The sequence below is a fragment of the Drosophila arizonae genome, chromosome X, assembly GCF_054131065.1.
Source record: "Drosophila arizonae isolate 15081-1271.41 chromosome X, UAZ_ARI_1.0, whole genome shotgun sequence".
Taxonomy (NCBI): Eukaryota; Metazoa; Arthropoda; class Insecta; order Diptera; family Drosophilidae; genus Drosophila; species Drosophila arizonae.
Window position 1 is genome coordinate 27,386,583 of NC_142927.1, and position 17,697 is coordinate 27,404,279.

The window sequence follows — 17,697 nt, forward strand, 5'->3', positions numbered from 1 at the left end:
GCAATGGCTGTGGGTGACTACTCATTGCTTGCCTGGATGCGCTTCGACGCTTATTTTCTGCTTGAACACTTACACACATGCCAACCCGCCCACAAACCCACACACACACACACACACACACTCACACGTGTGCACACTCTCATTTAATTTAGTTGATTCTAATTTAATAACGAGCTGCACGAGTTGAGATGCAGCGGCGGCGGCAGCTGCGATAACCGCAGCATATTAATGTTAATGATAATGTTGATGAGCATTGAATGATGCTCCAAGTACTCTAGAGATGGCATCTTTGCGATAGTCGTGTGAGATACGCCAATGAAGCAGTGGGGGAAAATCAATTATCGATTAACTATCGCTTGTATTGCAGCTATCAGATGTGCGCAAAATTTAACTTGTGATCTTAAATTAAATTTGATATGAGAAAGATAGGAAAAACGGTATGACTTTATTTTAAAATAAATTGGAAATATATGAAAGTATGTTATTTTATATTGTTGGCATAGAATTGGTCGGAAAAGAAGAACTAAAAACATTTATTTTTCTATAATAGTGTAAAAGGTCTGAGTAATAAATTTATTTTAGAAAAATTTTTCTCTTTGATTTTTCCTAAAATTACATGAACTGTAAAAATAATCGATGTTTGTCGATAGAGAAATATAAAAAGGGATTCGTGGATAATGCAGCTTTATCTGTAAAGCAAATTGAAAGTGATTTAGAAATCAAGAAACTCCGATTGTATATATGTGTGAATCTTAAAACTCATTGATATATATCAATAATGTTTTATTTATTGATATATAGAAGATATCAATGGATTATGAAAATTTCAAAATAAATATGATCTATCTGCATGTTATTGTACAAAGTAATTATAGCCAGTAAATATCTAGAGATAGTTACCTAAATATTTGTTAATGGTCCATCACTAATGCAAAAATACATGTTGAAAGCCATAAGATTAATATTCCTGTAAATGGGAGAAATGTCGATAAATATCGATACACAGAATGAATGATGATGACCCATCACTAATACAGCCCACACGCGCAAACTAATATGCACATGCCATAACAAGCAGCCACGCCCCACCGCCCACTCACACACTCGTGCAGGCATTAATGCACTGACCGTCTCTAATGGACTGCCCACTGACGTACTGTCTCCCTCTCTCCTCTTCTCACCCTCTCTCTGTCTCTCTCTATCTGTCTTTCTTCTGTCTCTGCCTCTCTTTCTCATTCAGTTTAGGCTTACCACTGACCCTGACCTTGAGTGGGCCCAAGGGCCCCTCTCCCAGCCCTCGTACAGCCAGCACATAACCCTGGGTGGGTGCTTGGACTTGCACTTGAAACTGGGTGGGAATCGGTTTGCAAGCTAATACGCTTACGTCGACGCTGATGCAAGTGTTTGGCATTGCATTGTAAGCCATGCACTTAATAGTCAGATTAGTGCAACAGCGCAACAACCACAACGAAAACAACAACAAGAACAACAGCAAATAGCAGCTGTACAGCTCGTCGTATACATGATGTGTGGGGCACATAAATCAATAGAATGGCTCGCGACATGCCAAATGGGAGCAGTTCCACCTGCAGCTCGCACACACATACTCACACATATACGATTTTCACTTGGCACTTGGCACATGCCACCAGCCACTTGCCACTTGCCACACGGCAACCTGGCGAGCAGGCAGCCGAGCATTGTTAACTCAATTTCGACACGGAAGCAATTTTCATTGCCCCAGCAAAACCAACGACAAGTGCCAGCTACTGACCACCCGCCTCAAATACCCAGGGATTGCCCCCACCCGAGCTGGCTCAATAGCTGCTGCACCGCCTGTGGTCCCTTAAATGCTGCCCGGCTGGGTTACACGTTGTCACCTGCGACGACGAGCGCGTGCCACATGATCGAACGCAGTTAACCTGTGATTTGCTATCATTTCTGTATTGTTTTAAAGAGTTTTTGCTCTGCTCAAGCTACTTGACAAATGAAACGGGAATGTGCTATGGAAATTACTGCACATAACACACGAGAGGTGGAGACCTCGAGAAACCAAAGAAACAGTTTGATTGGTGTCGGTTACCTTGGCACTGCAACCAGCTGGAACTAGCATTCCAAAAGTATAAAAAAGATAAGGATAAGGAATCCAGCACGGTAGCTGGAATATAGAACTAGAATTCCAAAACTAGGTGAAGAAATTTCCGTTTGCTTGATAAAGCAGTTTCCCTAATATAGGAATTAATATATCTTGACACCCGAGTCTCAATTAGGTCCTGCTCTCCAGAGATCTGCTAGCACCACATAAAAAGTAGAGGACTCAAGCGCCATCAACCTCAAGATCTTTTGGACCAAATTTTGAGCTTTATGGCCTTTCACTCTTGCTTTTCCAAGACAAGCTGTAATTTAATAACGTAATATTGAAAGTGAAATTTATACAGAAAATCTAGACGTATATGCAATAAAATATTAATAGATCATATCGATACCAAATTGAGTCAGCTCATACCATAGAGCTTTATCAATGAAAAATCCTAGAGCTAAATAAAATATTTATAATATGTATGCCAGACTATATTTTATTATTGGTTGAATCTAATAAGGTAAAAACTAGTGTGATTAGAGTAGGGTCGGGACCCTAGGCCTGTCACGTCCGTTCCCTTCTTTTTTTTTTACCTTTAACTGTCTATTCTGCCTATTTGTTAATCTGAACATGAGTAGAGGAATAAGTCATATATATAATGATGATATTGTGTTATGATACAAATTGGAAAGGTGATTGGAGAGCTAAAGGAGTTAAATGGATAGAAATCATGATAAATTTGTCATTAGAATTGGTGATGAAATGAGATGATTAAGTTAAATGATTGGATGAGTGCTGAATGAGCTGCAAGTAATGAAATTAATTAAGTGTTTAATTAAGCACCTCTCTCTGTCTTTTTGAGTTCACACTATCTCTGAATTATAAGTCGGCATTCCATTTGCTGCCCTATAATGAAATCTCCAGCTTATCTCGCCTTACCGTCTGACATGTGCTCATGCTTGCCCCTAGCTCGACTCGCATTCCGTGTTGTCTTTTCTGACGCACTTCTCTGATTGATATTTGCTTTGGCTTCGTTCCACTCTCCATTCGCCCATATTACACGCCCATCTCTCGCAGCTATGTTTATTTTAAAGTCTGCCTCGGCTGCACGGCTCACTCAGGGCTTATGGTTTGCTCGGCGCTCGACGTTGCCTCATAAGGCCCTAACAAGAGCCTGACATATAAACATAATGTGCATTGCATGCTTGCAACATGCCACTTATCCTACACACGCCCACTTGAGTCGAGCTCAACTTTCAACGTTTCTGGTATCTGAGTTGTTGCATCTGAGTTCTGTGCAATTGTTTTTTATTTTTAAGCAGGTCTTTTATCAATTTGACACACTGTCAGCTGACCCACGCTCATCCATTCTCTCTCTCGCTCTCGCTCTAGCTATATCTATCTCCGTTTTTAGCTGCTACTTTTCTCTCTGTAATCGAACATAAATTGCCACTGATTCAATGTGAGATAATGTGCGTTCATTTCGCATTCACATTCACATTCACAGTCCCCAGCCCGAGGGCCGAGTGTTGTTTGCTTTGCTGAAATCGATGAGTGCGTGTGTGTTTAGCTGGGCAAGCGATTCGATTTGATTTGCTTGCACTTATTTATGCGGCTCTCGATTGGTATGGAAATTGCTTCGATATGCTTACAATTATTGCAATTAGTTGAAACAGCAGCAGCAGCAGCAGCAGCAACGCAATTGTTGTTGTTGTCCTGCTAGGAGCAGCATGTTAAGTTGCGTCATTAACAGGCGCATTAACATGAAGATTAACATGCTAATGTTACGGCGCGACGCGTGCAATTTATGACCGTCTCTTTACGTAACGCACTTTGAAGTTTACGTAACGCCACGAGTCTTGCCACATAATCGGGCCATAAATGTGCGCCAATTGCGGTGGCAGAGGGCATAGCAAAATAGATGGGTGAGGGGGGGGGGGGGGGGGGGTGTAGGGCTGCTAGGCGGCTGCTAATTGATTTCTGCGCAGAAAACGCGGGCAAAAGAAAAGTTTTGCTGCGGCGCCGCAAGGTATGCAGCGACTGCTGCAGACAACGAAAAATTGATGTGGCAAGCAGCAGCAAGCGCCGAGGCAGCCACTGGGGCAGCCACTGTGGCAGCACTCAAGGCTCAAGTCTGTCATGTTGCATGCCACTTTTTGTGCTCTGCGGCTGCAGCCGAAAGCGAAAACAAAGCGTAAATCAGCAAGAGGCAAAAGAAAACAGAAGCAGAAACCGAAAGTCGACTGCTTGGCGCCAGCCACCAACGAGGGCAGCAGGCAGCAGGCATTGTGGGAGGGGGGGCGGTGCAAGTGTTGCAAGCGGAGACCGAGCCGTGGCGGCAGCAATAAATTAATGCCGCATATGTTGCAGTTGCGAGTCGCGAGCTATGAAATGTGAATGAGTGAAGTGCATAAAGATGGCAACAGCAACAACAACGACTCTAACAACAACAACAGCAACAGCAAGCGACACAGCAACAGCCACAACAACAGCATCAACAATATCAATCAGTAGCAGCAGCAGCAGCAGCAGCAGATCAGTGAGCGCCACACTTCAATGCCAGAAGGGGCGCCACGTTTGCTAAGCTGCCTCTAGAAGCAGCAGCAGCAGCAGCAGCAGCAGCAACAGCAGCAGTTGCCGTTGCAGCAACACAACAGCAACAATTGTTAGTCAGCTGCTGCCATGGCCGCCGTTGCTGGCCTGTACGGCCTCGGCGAGGATCGACAGCACCGCAAGAAGCAACAGCAGCAGCAGCAGCACCAAAAGGAACAGCTCGAGCAGAAGGAGGAGCAGAAGAAGATTGCCGAGCGCAAATTGCAGCTACGAGAGCAGCAGCAGCAGCGCAACTCTCTCGATGGCTATGGGTATGCTTCACACTCCCTAAACTTAACTATATATTTATGTATTCTTATTTATTCTATATTATTTTAAGTGTATCAATAATGATATTATTTTATTTACTCGACTCATACGATTCACATTCAAATAAAATATCGAGCTATCGAACTGGTCAGCATTGAAGCTCAAACAGATCAGATGTAATCCCTAGTGGGTCTGGGATAATATCCAAAACTGTATTTTTGGATTTGCTACGTCCCTAGGAGGCGCATCGAGGTTTCTTACAACTTTATCAGGGGAGAATACCCACGGGTATAAATTGCAAGTTTCTCTAGCTTCAGTGGCGGTGAAGTAGTGTGCGTTCACACGGATACACGAACGAACGGACATCAAGTCCCACAGCCAATATACCCTTTATTCTCGTAAATGTGTATAACAAGAAAAGAAAGAAATTAGAAATTCTCGAAGATGGCCAGAAACTATGGCTGTCATTAAAGCTTGACAGAGGGAAAGAGAGAGAGAGAGAGAGAGAGAGAGAGAGAGAGAGAGAGCGAGCGAGCGAGAGAAGGAGGGAGGGAGAGAGCGCTGAAGCATTATCCATCTAGAGCGAGTTGGTGATAGAAAGAATGAGTGCGAGACATTAAAAAAAGTGTGAGAGACATATAGAGAGAGTTAGAAAGAGAGATAATAAAAAATTAATAGTGGGAGATATATAGAGAAATAGACGGAGTGATACAGAGAGAGAGAGCGAGAGAGGGTCAGAGAAAGGGAGAGAAAGAGGAAAAGAGAGAGAGAGAGGGATGTAGAGAGATATAAAGAGAAAGATAGCCAGACCAAGGGAGAGAAATAGCGAGAGAGAGAGAAAGACTGAGAGAGAGAGATAGAGATAGACTGACAAAGGGCTCTCCCTTAGGGGAGAGAGAGAGAGATATATATATGAGCTGAGATATGTATGTATCTACATAGGTAGAATAATAAAATTTTAGCCTTCGATGTAGTTAATACATTTTACTCGCATGTAAGGTAACTGTAATTTCATAATTATAGATTGAATCTTCTTCTGTTCAACATTTTCATATATATACACATATTTGGAGAGAGCTTAATTAGAGTTCGAATGGGCATTTAAATTGATCAGAATGTGAGATGCGAACGGCTATAAGCAAAATGTTTACACAGATTTGGTTGTTTAAAGATTTTTCAATAGTTAAACAAAGCATTTCTGCTAAGGAATTCATACATAAATTGTGCCACTCACTTCGACTTCTCTGCCTGCAGCTCTGCTGTCCTCAGCTCCGATTACCTCTCCATATGCGCCTCAATTAATATTTCCATTAAAATATTTTTCAATAAATTTGAACATGTTGTCAAGCGCACTCCTCTGGAGGGGACGGCATATTCTCGTTTATCAAAATATTTGCAAATAAATTTCAATGAACAATGAAAATGTTGCTATGCAAATTTCAAATAAACTTTCAACCTTTGAGGGCTGCAAACTATTTTTGCCTTTTTCCCGATCCCTATCTCTGGCTCTGGCTGTCTAACTGTCTGTTGGCCTTGCTATACGACATAAAGCTGCAGCCTTTGCACCTGCAGGACATGCACATTAATACGGATGCAGATGGCAAAAATAAAAACAGATTGAGATACAGATGCAGATGCACCACACACACTTACACACACACTGCTTTATGATGCAGCGACAGATACAGTTACAGATACAGATTGAGATTCATTTATAATTACAGATACATAAGCAAAACACCATATGTATGCATGTTCATGTCAGCCAATTGCAGCTGCATTTATATGGCCACATATATTTGTGCAACGCCAGCAACCAGCAACCAGCAACAACAACAATCTGAAACAGGAACTGCAAACAGAATGTTTTTACGCCCTTTAGGAGATTAAAGTTGATCAAAGCGGGGTATATAGACTGTGGCAGCAGCTGTGGCACCCAAACACAGCTATACATACATACATTTGTACATTTATATAAATATATAAAAATCCAGATAGTTTTATAATTGTAGATTGAATCTCCTTATAGTATATGTATTATTCTGATGTACATATATATCCAGCGATAGTTTATTTAGAATTGGAATTGGCCTTTAAATTGATCAGAAATTGATATATGAAAGGTTAAAAGGAAGATCCTACACAGCCATAATTACAGATATGCATAGTACTTTTGTCTCTGCTCCATCTCTGGCTCACGCGAATCATTTCTCGTAGCTTTAGCTGCCCAATTGAGCGACATCTAAAAAGCAAAGCAAGCCACATTTTTTTTTTTTTTTTTTGTCAGGGAGTTTATACCAAAATAAAAGCTAAAAAACACAATCGGAATGCAATACGAAAAAAAAAAGTTTGAGCTGCGCTATCCTGATGCCGCGCAGTGCATTGGAGTTATTCAAGTTTAAGCAAAAGTTGTAAAAACTTTGCAGCTCAACAATTTTGGACTCCAAGTCCACTGAAAGTGGGAAGTGCAGGAAAGATAAATAACTTTTATGCTATAGGCAAAAAATAGCTCCCGAAAATATATATATGTAAAACCGAATATTAAATTAATGCCAAAAATGGTGAATTTTTTATTTATTTTTTTTTTTTATTTATTTATGTATAGTTTTTTTTATAGATCTTTTAAATATAATTTACTAACATATACATCTTTGAAAAGGTAATTTCTCAATCTATAACCTACCATTTACATTTTTTAAATTTCAATATATACATACAATGTTTTATTAAAAAAATAAAAGTAAATAAATAAAATAGAGTAAAATAGAAATTTAACGTACATTTCCCATCAGTAGCAATTGCTGATTTTATTTAGCTCTATTTTCATGGGCTTGGCTGCCCATAAAAGCTAAAGAAGCAAATGTTTCTTCAGTTTAAAGAAATATGATTTGTTTTTAAGCAATCGATAGCTCGATAAGATTATCCTAAAATTGATCGAAATAGTTAACAACAATTAGTTATCTCAGGAATTTTGCAATGTTGCAGTTGTTGTTGATGTTAGCCATTTTTATTTTATTCCATCCCTGTCATGCAGTACCAGTTACAGCTGTAATGAAGGCTGGAGAGATTCGTCAGGGATGCAATGCAGTAACTCGAGAGCGAAAAGAATTTCGGCAGAAGAAACTAAGTGAGCCAACCTAGTGTGTATAGGATAAGTCAATCAAGTCAAGTCAATCAAAGCTCTAGTTTCACACAAACTCAACATGAGAAACAGTGCAGTTTGCTGTTGCAGTAGGGTATCTGCTAGTCGATCACATTGGACGGTCGCATAGAGGCTTACTTGTTATTTATTCATTTTACTTTTATTTTCCGCTTTATTTTCGTTTCAGTTTCGTTTTGTTTTTTTCTCTCTGTCGCTCGCTGAGTGGCGGCAGCGACAGAGACGCTGACAGCGCTGCTGCCACTTTGGCGCCATGCAGCATGTAGCAAGCCATGTATTTTTCAAAAGCCTGCCCCAAAACTCAGCAGCAGCAGCAACAACAACAACAACAACAATCAGAACAGCGGCAGCTGCCTTGGCGTACATTTCGAAGTTTCTTATTGGACTTTGGCTTTGTGTTTAAACTCGTATTTTATAGAATGATATTTTTGGCATGCAGCCAAGCACAACTAGAGTCGATGAGAGTGTGCCTGTGTATGTGTGTGTGTGTGTGTTTGTCAAGTGATGCTGACTTTAATGCTCGTGTGCATTGAAAGCCTTTTGGTAATTACATTAAACATGCCCAAAACGCAGCTGCAATTTACACATATACGCTTTTCTTCTGCTCTCCTCTACTTTCATCAGTAGCCAGCCTGCATCTCTATGTGTGTGTGTGTGTGTGTGACGTCACGTGCATTTGCAAAAAAACAAAAAAAAAAAGGAAAACAAAACTGCAACACAAAACTCCCAGAGCCATAAAAAGCAATCACACTAACACACACATACCAGCACATACTTACAGTCACATATATTAGAGAGCAAGGCACACACACACGCACTCACACATAGGCATACACAGCCGCTATGCACAGTGCTGCTGCTGCCCTGAGAGTGAAAGAGAGAAGTAGCATAAAAGGAATTTTTGCTGCTGGGCAACGGTTAAACAGCGACATATGTGAGCGCGCAAGTGTGTGTGTGTGTATGTCTGTGTATGCCTGTGTGTGTGTGTGTGTGTGTGTGTGTGCAAGTGCAGCATCAACAGCAGCGCCAGCGTTGCCTCAAGGACATTTTCACTTGCATCTACTTCAATTTTGCTGCATTAGTGTCAGTGCCGGAGTTGCTGCATTGATGCTGCTGCTGCTGCTGCTGTTGCTGCTGCTGTTGGTGCAGCTACATGGGATGTTAGTGCTAGTGGTGGGCGTTGTTGGGTGGACAGATCTGCGCTCTGCTGTCAATGGGCGTGGCCGGGGCCCAGCTGGCCATAATGGCGCGACAACGAGGCGTTGCAAATTGCCAGGCACCAAGCAGGCTCGGGTCATGCACGTGCCACACACACACACATACACGTATGCAAACACACTTTCTCGCACACGCACACATACACACGAGAGTCAAAAAATAACACTCATTGAATCGTTTGAATGCCAGCCGAGCAAGCAAATGTGCCTAAGAAGTAGCTAATGCAGTTATTTGAACAAAAAATCAACAATTCTGCATTCCTCTGCCTCAAAACTTTGAAATAGTACTTAAGATTCCTTGAACCCTTTGAGAAATTTGCTCACAGCTCGTTAAATGTGTGTAAATCACTCTTATGTGCTGGAAATTCTATGATATTTGATGTGTACATACATTCATAGCATAAAAGATAGAAAGTAAGAGCTTAAAAGTCAATCGAATCATATTACGAATCATTCGTATAGTCAACTGTGAATAACTAATCTCAATAAGTGAGTCACACGCATATAATCAACTTTTCGCATCTTTCTTAATTTAAGCATGCACATGAATACATTTTAGACTATCTTAAGTACTCATATGATTCAAACTGTAATTAACGGTAAGATCATTTCTAAATGATTTGAATGAATTATAATATACCAGTGAATGACTCATTTTATAGAAAATGAATGATTCAGTAGTATAGTATTTACTATCTGTGAGTACTATAGACTTCTTGTAATGAATGATTCAAAAGAAGCGAATCATTTATCTATGTTTAAACGATTCTTTAAAAAATAATGCAATAAATCACCTGATTGATGTGCAATAATACTCGAATGAATTTAAATTATCGGGTGATTCATTAGTGAATGATTCATCATATAATTTGTGAATAAATGATTAAAAACCGAAATTTAAAACGACATTATAAAGTTTTATTATTAAATGATTCAATACATAAAAAAAATAATTTGATTTCAAAATTTTGAATGAGTCATAAAAGGATTCACTAATATCAAAATTGAATGGAATAGTTCATTTAATAATTCAATGATTCATTTAATAATTCAATGATCCATTTAATAATTCAATGACTCATTGAAGAAATTCAATGATTCACTGAAGAATACTTAAGTGAGTATACGATAATGTGAATCAAATAATTCAAGTGATTTAGTATGTTCGAGTAAATAACTCAATTCCAGCCAAGTGATTCATACCTCTCAGATCATTTAATTAAAGCTCAGCTATTTACTAATTAATAATTAAATAGGTGACCCAATTTCGTAATGCAATTATATCATATCATATATTTATGCCAATATATGTACATATTAAATTCAGAACAAATTATGTTGATTAATTTATAATTATTTAAAGCACTCTAAAATTTGCTCTGAAGTCAAATTCAATTCCTCCTTGCATTCGAGTTCTCCGAATGAAATTAGTTCCAAAATGTGTGCATGATTCATGGTCCCATAGAGCAGCTGCTCATAAGCCGCACAAAATGTGGCAGGCAACAGCAGCAACAACAACAATAACAACAACGTGAAACAGCTGTGCGAGAGCCTAAAAGCCCATCAGCTTTCGGCTGGCGATGCTGCTGTCAATGCGGCAAGCCTAAGACTGACGATTCAGCAATTTAACGTCTCACTTTCTCAGTTTCTCAATATTGCATTCTCAACTCTCAATTCTGGCCAGAGGAGTGGAGAGTAGGACGGGGGAGGGACACGGCTGGGCGCTTGAGTTGCAAATTAACAACAGCTGACACACATTTAAATGCAGCTGCCCCACAGGTGTAAAGCGGCATATTTGCTGATGCAGCCGTATTAAGGTTACCTCCCTCTCTCACTCGCTTACTGTGTGTGTGTGTGTGTGTGTGTGAGTGTGGAGCTGCAGCATCATCCATCAGGCAGCATCTAGAGCGAGTTGTGAGCCAAGTCCGTTTAGTAATTGCTTGCAAAGAGAACTGGCACAAGGCCCATTTATTCTACATATATATTATATATATCCATTTCACTCCAACTCTTTGTCACTCTCTTTCTCACTCGTTCCCTTTAGCTCTCCTGCTTTTCGCTCTCTCTCTCTCTCGCACGCTCTCTCTCTCTCTCTCTCCTTCTCGTCTACTTCAAATGCAAACATCAATCATATTAAGTAGTCCGGTTACGACAAACACTATAAAAGCTGCTTGCGGCACGTTGCAAGCGAGCATGTTGCAATTGCCACGAGCTGCGCTTGCGAGGAACGAGGCCAGGCAAGGCTGTGAAGTCAATATACATCGAAGCCAAATATATGTATCGAAGGCCAAGTTTAGAGTTGCTGGAGCCAGCGGCGGGCTGGACGGAGCGGGCTGCCGCATGTGGCAACCGGAAGTGACAAGCAATTTAAGCTGCAAAGATGCCACCGACAAACAGAAACAGAGACAGAGACAGAGGGAGAGAGAGAGAGAGAGACAGTTAGAGATAGAGATAGATGTTGTGCCTCTGCTCATATTCATATCCGGAATGCCCGCTCGAGCAGCTCCTCGTTCGCTGCCTTCGCCCGACTTTCGCTGACTTTCCCTTGGCATTTCCACGCTTTCCACTCTGCTTTCTGCCGTTTTCGTTTTGGCTTCGTTCCTGGCCGCCGAGGCGCCAATTTTTGCCACTGCAACACGCTCGAAGGACTTGCCATAAATTTTGCAAGTTATTTTCTCTTCTTTTTTTCGGTTTCTGCTCGCTTTCACTTTTCTACGCTGCCTGCATGCATACACATACACATATATTTAGCTTATATATATAATATAGATATACACTGTATACAGCTGTATACAAATCTATGTATTCATCATAATTTTCAATTGAATACACTTTGCCTGCAGCATTTTGATACTTTCATGCGTCTGGCAGCTATGTAGATCCTCTTCTTGTCTATATATTTTACATATTATATGATTAATGTCGCTTAATACATATCCTATATAAAAAAATTTATATCTAATATGAAGAATTGAACTTGCTTTGTGATTCTAAGAATTTCTCTATCTTATCTATTTATCAATCCTATGATGTTGTATTGTCTACTGAAAATCTCTAGCCAAACCCAGTCCAGTAAAAGCGTTGCAAGAGTAGCTCGAAAATGTTAATGAATTCTTAAAAGGCGCAGTATCCAACTAAAAATCTGTGCACAAATAATTCAAACCAGCTAAAGGACAGTTCAGATAATTTAAAATAAAAAACCTCTTATACATTAGCTAATATGTAAACTTCGCAAATTTATGAGATGACATTATTTTTGAAGCATACATACATACATATGTATATGTACATGTCTCTAAATTAAATTTATCTAAGTGCATTAAATTTTCGAATTTCAATCCAGCTTTTCCACTCTCCCCTATTTTCTTCTTTTCATTATTTTTTATATATATATATATTTTTTTTTTTAATTTTTTATTGCCTGGCTTCATCGTGCTCTGGCTGCCTTTGGGGCTGCATATATTATGCAGCGCAACGAGCAGCGTGATGGAGGCGGGGCCCGAATGTCGGCCAAAGCTTGGGGCAGCATTATTAGCGGCTGCTTTTCATATATATATATACGTATATATCAAAGCGACAGATGTGCATACATATATAAATGTGTATAAATATATATATTACCATTCATTGACTTGACTTTGGCGCAATTAAACTTACACGAGTGTCGAGACATTTTAAATGCTTTCACTGCTAATTGCCTGCCAACTGACAACTGCAGCTGGGCCCCAGCACCCGCCCGCCTCTGCTTTGGCTCAAGCGGTTCGTGCTTTACAGGTTAGCAACTGCTCCACTTAGTTTCCCCTCTCCCTGCCCCCTGTCCCCTGCCCCTTCAGCTCCTGCTCCACTGCGTCACATTGTGCCATAAATTTGCAGCTTAACAAGCGGCGTTTTTCACTGCTCTTCCATCATAGCAGCCATCGCACGTTCGCCTCTCTCTCTCGCCCTTTGCCCCCCTCGGCCAGTCTAGGCACATGCAACATCATTCCGTTTGGCTGGGATATTTTAGGAATTGATTTAAGAGACAAATGCATAACACGACACTGACAATTTCGTAAGTTAACTAAGCGAAAATGAAAGCATAGAATCCACTCTGGGCTCAGCCCAACTCGGCTGCCTCGGCTGCCTTGGCTGCCTCGAGTGCCTCTCCTGCGCCTTTGGAGCCTGCGGCTAAATGCATCGTGTTACTTGCCTGTCCTTGTGGCAGGACGAGCACGAATAAAATATCTATTGATACATTTTTGGCCTCAGCTGCTACCACAAATGGCAACAAAGAGATGGTTCAAAATTTGAGCTTGACTTGGCCGAGTTCACATTTAATTGCCATGTGAATGTGTGTGTGTGTGTGTGTGTGAATGAACTTGCACTGGCAAACCAAAGTCTCAATTATTTCTTCAATTAGCTGCCATTCTAGTGCTAGTTAGTTATAGAAGTTTCGACTGCATTCGTAAGGAGTTCAGCTCAATTCGATTCGATTCACTGTTAGACGCATTGCTGCACGAGTAAGACTGCCTCATGCTCATTATCGTTCGCTCGTTCGTGATGTAAAATGAGGATGTGGATTTTGTGCAGTGTCTTGCAGTGTCTTGGCTCTCAATCTCAATCCACTCAGTGAACGAGCATTTCGCCCTAGAAGCTATTTAGCGCCAATGAGAGAACTGATATAAGGGAAAATATACCAGGTCTTGTAGCAAGTGAGCTCTTGAATCTGCAATATACGAATCGACCTCTACAGACTCGTATGTTGAAATCTATATACTCTTATCCACTATAGCCTACAACTTTCATTGACTTACCCGACAGATCGACTTTAATTTGTATATATATTAATGACCTCTATGAGCGTGGTGAATTCTTCTCCTCTTTAAAGTCACCACTACTAAAAGCTTGGACTATACTAACTGTATTATAGGGCGAAATAAGACTATCAAAAATAGTCTCAAATTTCCTTCAATTTTACAGTTTCTTATATTCGTATCCATATCATCTAATTAAAAGAAGATAATATTTAGATGTTAATTTCTCAATGTTCCCATAAGCCATGTATTACGCAGTAATTGTTATTATAAAATTAATGTTATTTGTTACTAATTATTTTTTTTTATTAAGGGGAAATGTCGGCCATATATGTATGTGTCTATCAAAGGCCGATATCTGTAACTATACGTCTATTTCTATATTAGAGGTTCAAGACCACAAATGATAGTTTCAACCATCGACAATATTGATAAGACAGCTTAAGGAATTATTATTACTATTATTTATTGTATATTTTTTTTTTTTTTTAGATTTTATGATGATTATTTTATTTACTATGTATATGATGAATTCATTTAGAAAATCTTATAATATAAAACTAAACAAATCATCTTTTCCTTACTATTGAAACACTGAGCTAGTTATTAAAGCAAAAGCTAAGTCAAGTGCATGAGTGAGAAAATTATATTCATAATATACATCATACATCTTCAAGAAATTTCGACAATACTGTAGAATCCCCATAGCTCGAAATGGCAAAGAGATAAGCTTCTCTTTTTTTTATTCACGCAGAAATTCAAATTATCGAGAATTATTGAGAACGAATTTCTTTCAAGGGGATAACATTTTTTCGTTTTAACGCGATTTTCGGCTGTGATTATGTATTATTGTATTATTGGTATATGGTATATGCCATAATAAAGAGCATCAATAATTGCATGCCCAAGGCATCATCAGATCAATCAATTTGCAGTCGATCTTTCAGCTATCCTCGGCTAGCTCATAGATCAACACATTTAATTATCTTATAATAATATCTATGACAGCTGTATACAATTCCTCCGAGTCAAGTTTAAGAACTGTCATGGAAAAAAGTTCCTTTATATTCCTTTCGATTTTCATTCATCTGACTTTATCAACTTGTTGAGAGACTGTACTTCTCTTTGAAATGCCTCAAAACATGTTTCAAGCACTAAACATTTCCATAGCATACTTTTCGGGGCTGGCTTAATATGGCGTGAGGACATGTTCATATTTAGTATAAGCATTACAGCATTTATTTAGCTAACCGAGGCAAACAGTTTGAATGCATAAATGTAAATTGCATTTAACAAGTAAAATTGAAACTGAAATTGAAATTGAAATTGAATTTGAAAATCGGTTACTAATGGACACTTCCGGGCCGCAGTCTAAAAATATGCATTTTAAGTGCACTTAAAATTACATTTTGAGTGGCGGTTATCATAAAAAGTATTGATTGAATGCAATCAAGCGATGGGGCAGGCGATGAAAATGCCCTCAAACAAGCATATCATAAATATATATATACATAACTGTACTATATATATGTATATATGTATGTGTATTGATACGGCAGTAAGTAGCCTGAAGACAAAATAATTAATAGCGCACCTGAGATGGATGCCACATGTGGTTAGTTCCGTTTATAATGAGGTTTATCAATTGAATTTTTAATGTTTGATTTAATTGTGGCTAAACTTACGTTAGGCGCGCTGCTTAGGGGCGGCTCACCTTGGCTGCGCCAGACGACAGGTGACTGACGTCAGAGCCGGCCAGCGGGCTGTGCATCGCATTGCCGGCTAACGGGAACGCGACTAACGTCAACAGCAACGAAATGCATTTGAGCTTTGCTGTGCGAATTCAAGCATTTGAATTTGGCGCGCTTTAGCATCTGTGCTTAGCCGCCATTTTGGGCGCTCGAGTTTCCGGCTGCAGCTGGAGTGGCGCCATCTGTGGCTGGTGGCTGTGAGCTTGAGCATAGCTTTGGACTGGAAGCTGTGCACAGCTTCCGGCTTCCAATGAAAGCTTTGGCGCTTCACAGACGTTTCATGCCATTGCATACCGGCGACAGATGACGCTGCATAACAGACAAAAGCCAAATAGAGAGAGAGAGAGAGAGAAAGGGAGACAGTGAGAGTGAGAGTGACAGTGGGCATGGTGAGAGAGCAATAATAACAGAGATGCGACCGCTAAAGCATAAACAGCGAGCGAAAGCTAACTGCGGTCAAGCGAAACAGTGGAACAGTGGAATCGGCACAGCACGTGCGAAGGCGTCGGCATCGGCGTCTGCGTCGGCATTGGCAACGCTCTCCCGACCCGAAAGTCAAAAGCTTTTTTCATTGAGAAAACGCAAAGGCCCCACACGGACGCTCGCCCGTCCTGCCGCGGCGACGAAGGCCAAAACTCGATAGCTTCGAATGGAAGGCTGCGCCAGCTGACAGCCGACAGCCGACAGCCGACAGGCAGTACGGCTAACTTCCAGCGGCTCTGTTCGGCGATGCGGCGTCGGCTCAGCTGTGGTGCTGCTCTCCGCACAGTTGTTGCCGTGTGCAGCATCAACAACAGCAGCAGCAGCAGCAGCGGAACGAATGGGAAGTGGAACGAGCGAAACCAAAGCTCGGGCCCTGTGATGTTTAGTTGCGCGCCGCCAGCAGCCGACAGCAGATGCCGAGACGAGCAAGAGCACCGAAACTCGAGAAACGGAAGACGCCAAGCGAGCAACGAGAAACGAGAAACAGTTGCCGAAACACAAACCGAAACAGAAACCGAAACCGAGAACGAGACCGAAACTGAAACTGAAACCGAAACCGAGACGCTGACGAAGACAAAGTGCGAGTCCGTCAAACGATAACTGTAAACCGCAAAAAGCAAGCGAGCAAGCGTAAGAAGCAGAAAAAGCACAAGAACAAGAAGAAGAACAGTAAGCAGCAGCAGCAGCAGCAATAGCAGCGCAGCAGCAGCAGCAGCAGCAGAACAAAAAGTGCGTCGTGTTTCAGTTCCATTTCGTAACGGCTGCCATTTCGTTGCGCGCAAACAACAAAAAGAGCGAAAGCAAAGCAAACACAAAGCCGCGGGCAACAAAACCAGCAGCAGCAGCCACCAAAAAGAAATTCAAGAAATATATTTGCAAAAAGAATTAATAGAAAAGTATTAGAGTAACTAAAAATTTAATTGATAGTAATATTACAAATATTAATTATAATCGAAAATATATATATAAATATATAAATATCTATATGCACACACAGTTCGCGTGTGTTTCTAAAGTGCAAAGGAATTTTCTAGTTTTTTTTTTTTTTTTTTTTTTTTTTTGCAAAATTAGTAAAGGTTTTTTTGTTGGTGAAAATAAGTGCAAAGTGCAAATGCAAAAAAATTGTGTGAAAAACAAAAATTAAATAAATAGAAATCAAGTGCAAAAGTAAACGAAATTCACCTTGACATAAACTGAATTTAAATATAAATATATCACATATCTCTCTCTCTATATATATATATCCAAATACTTGATCAAAGTTGTTGTTGTTGTGCGTATGCGTGTATGTATGAGCGTGCGAGTGTGTGTGTGTGTGTGAATGAATTGTGGCATGCCAAACATTTCAATA

The 17,697-nt window shown here is 40.3% G+C and overlaps 1 protein-coding gene across 13 annotated transcripts in view; it reads left to right on the forward strand.

The window, feature by feature from the left end:
• Sh (Potassium voltage-gated channel protein Shaker) overlaps positions 1–17,697 on the forward strand; it is a 206,676-nt gene that overhangs the window by 143,537 nt on the left and 45,442 nt on the right. For 3 of the 13 annotated variants that reach the window (XM_018016077.2, XM_018016080.2, XM_018016079.2), the window contains exon 2: positions 4,451–4,944. The exons of the other annotated variants lie outside the window; for them this stretch is intronic. In XM_018016077.2, coding sequence (XP_017871566.1) covers positions 4,763–4,944 — 182 coding nt within the window. In that variant the 5' untranslated portion in view covers positions 4,451–4,762. The remainder of the gene's footprint in view (positions 1–4,450; positions 4,945–17,697) is intronic. 13 annotated transcript variants of the gene reach the window in all.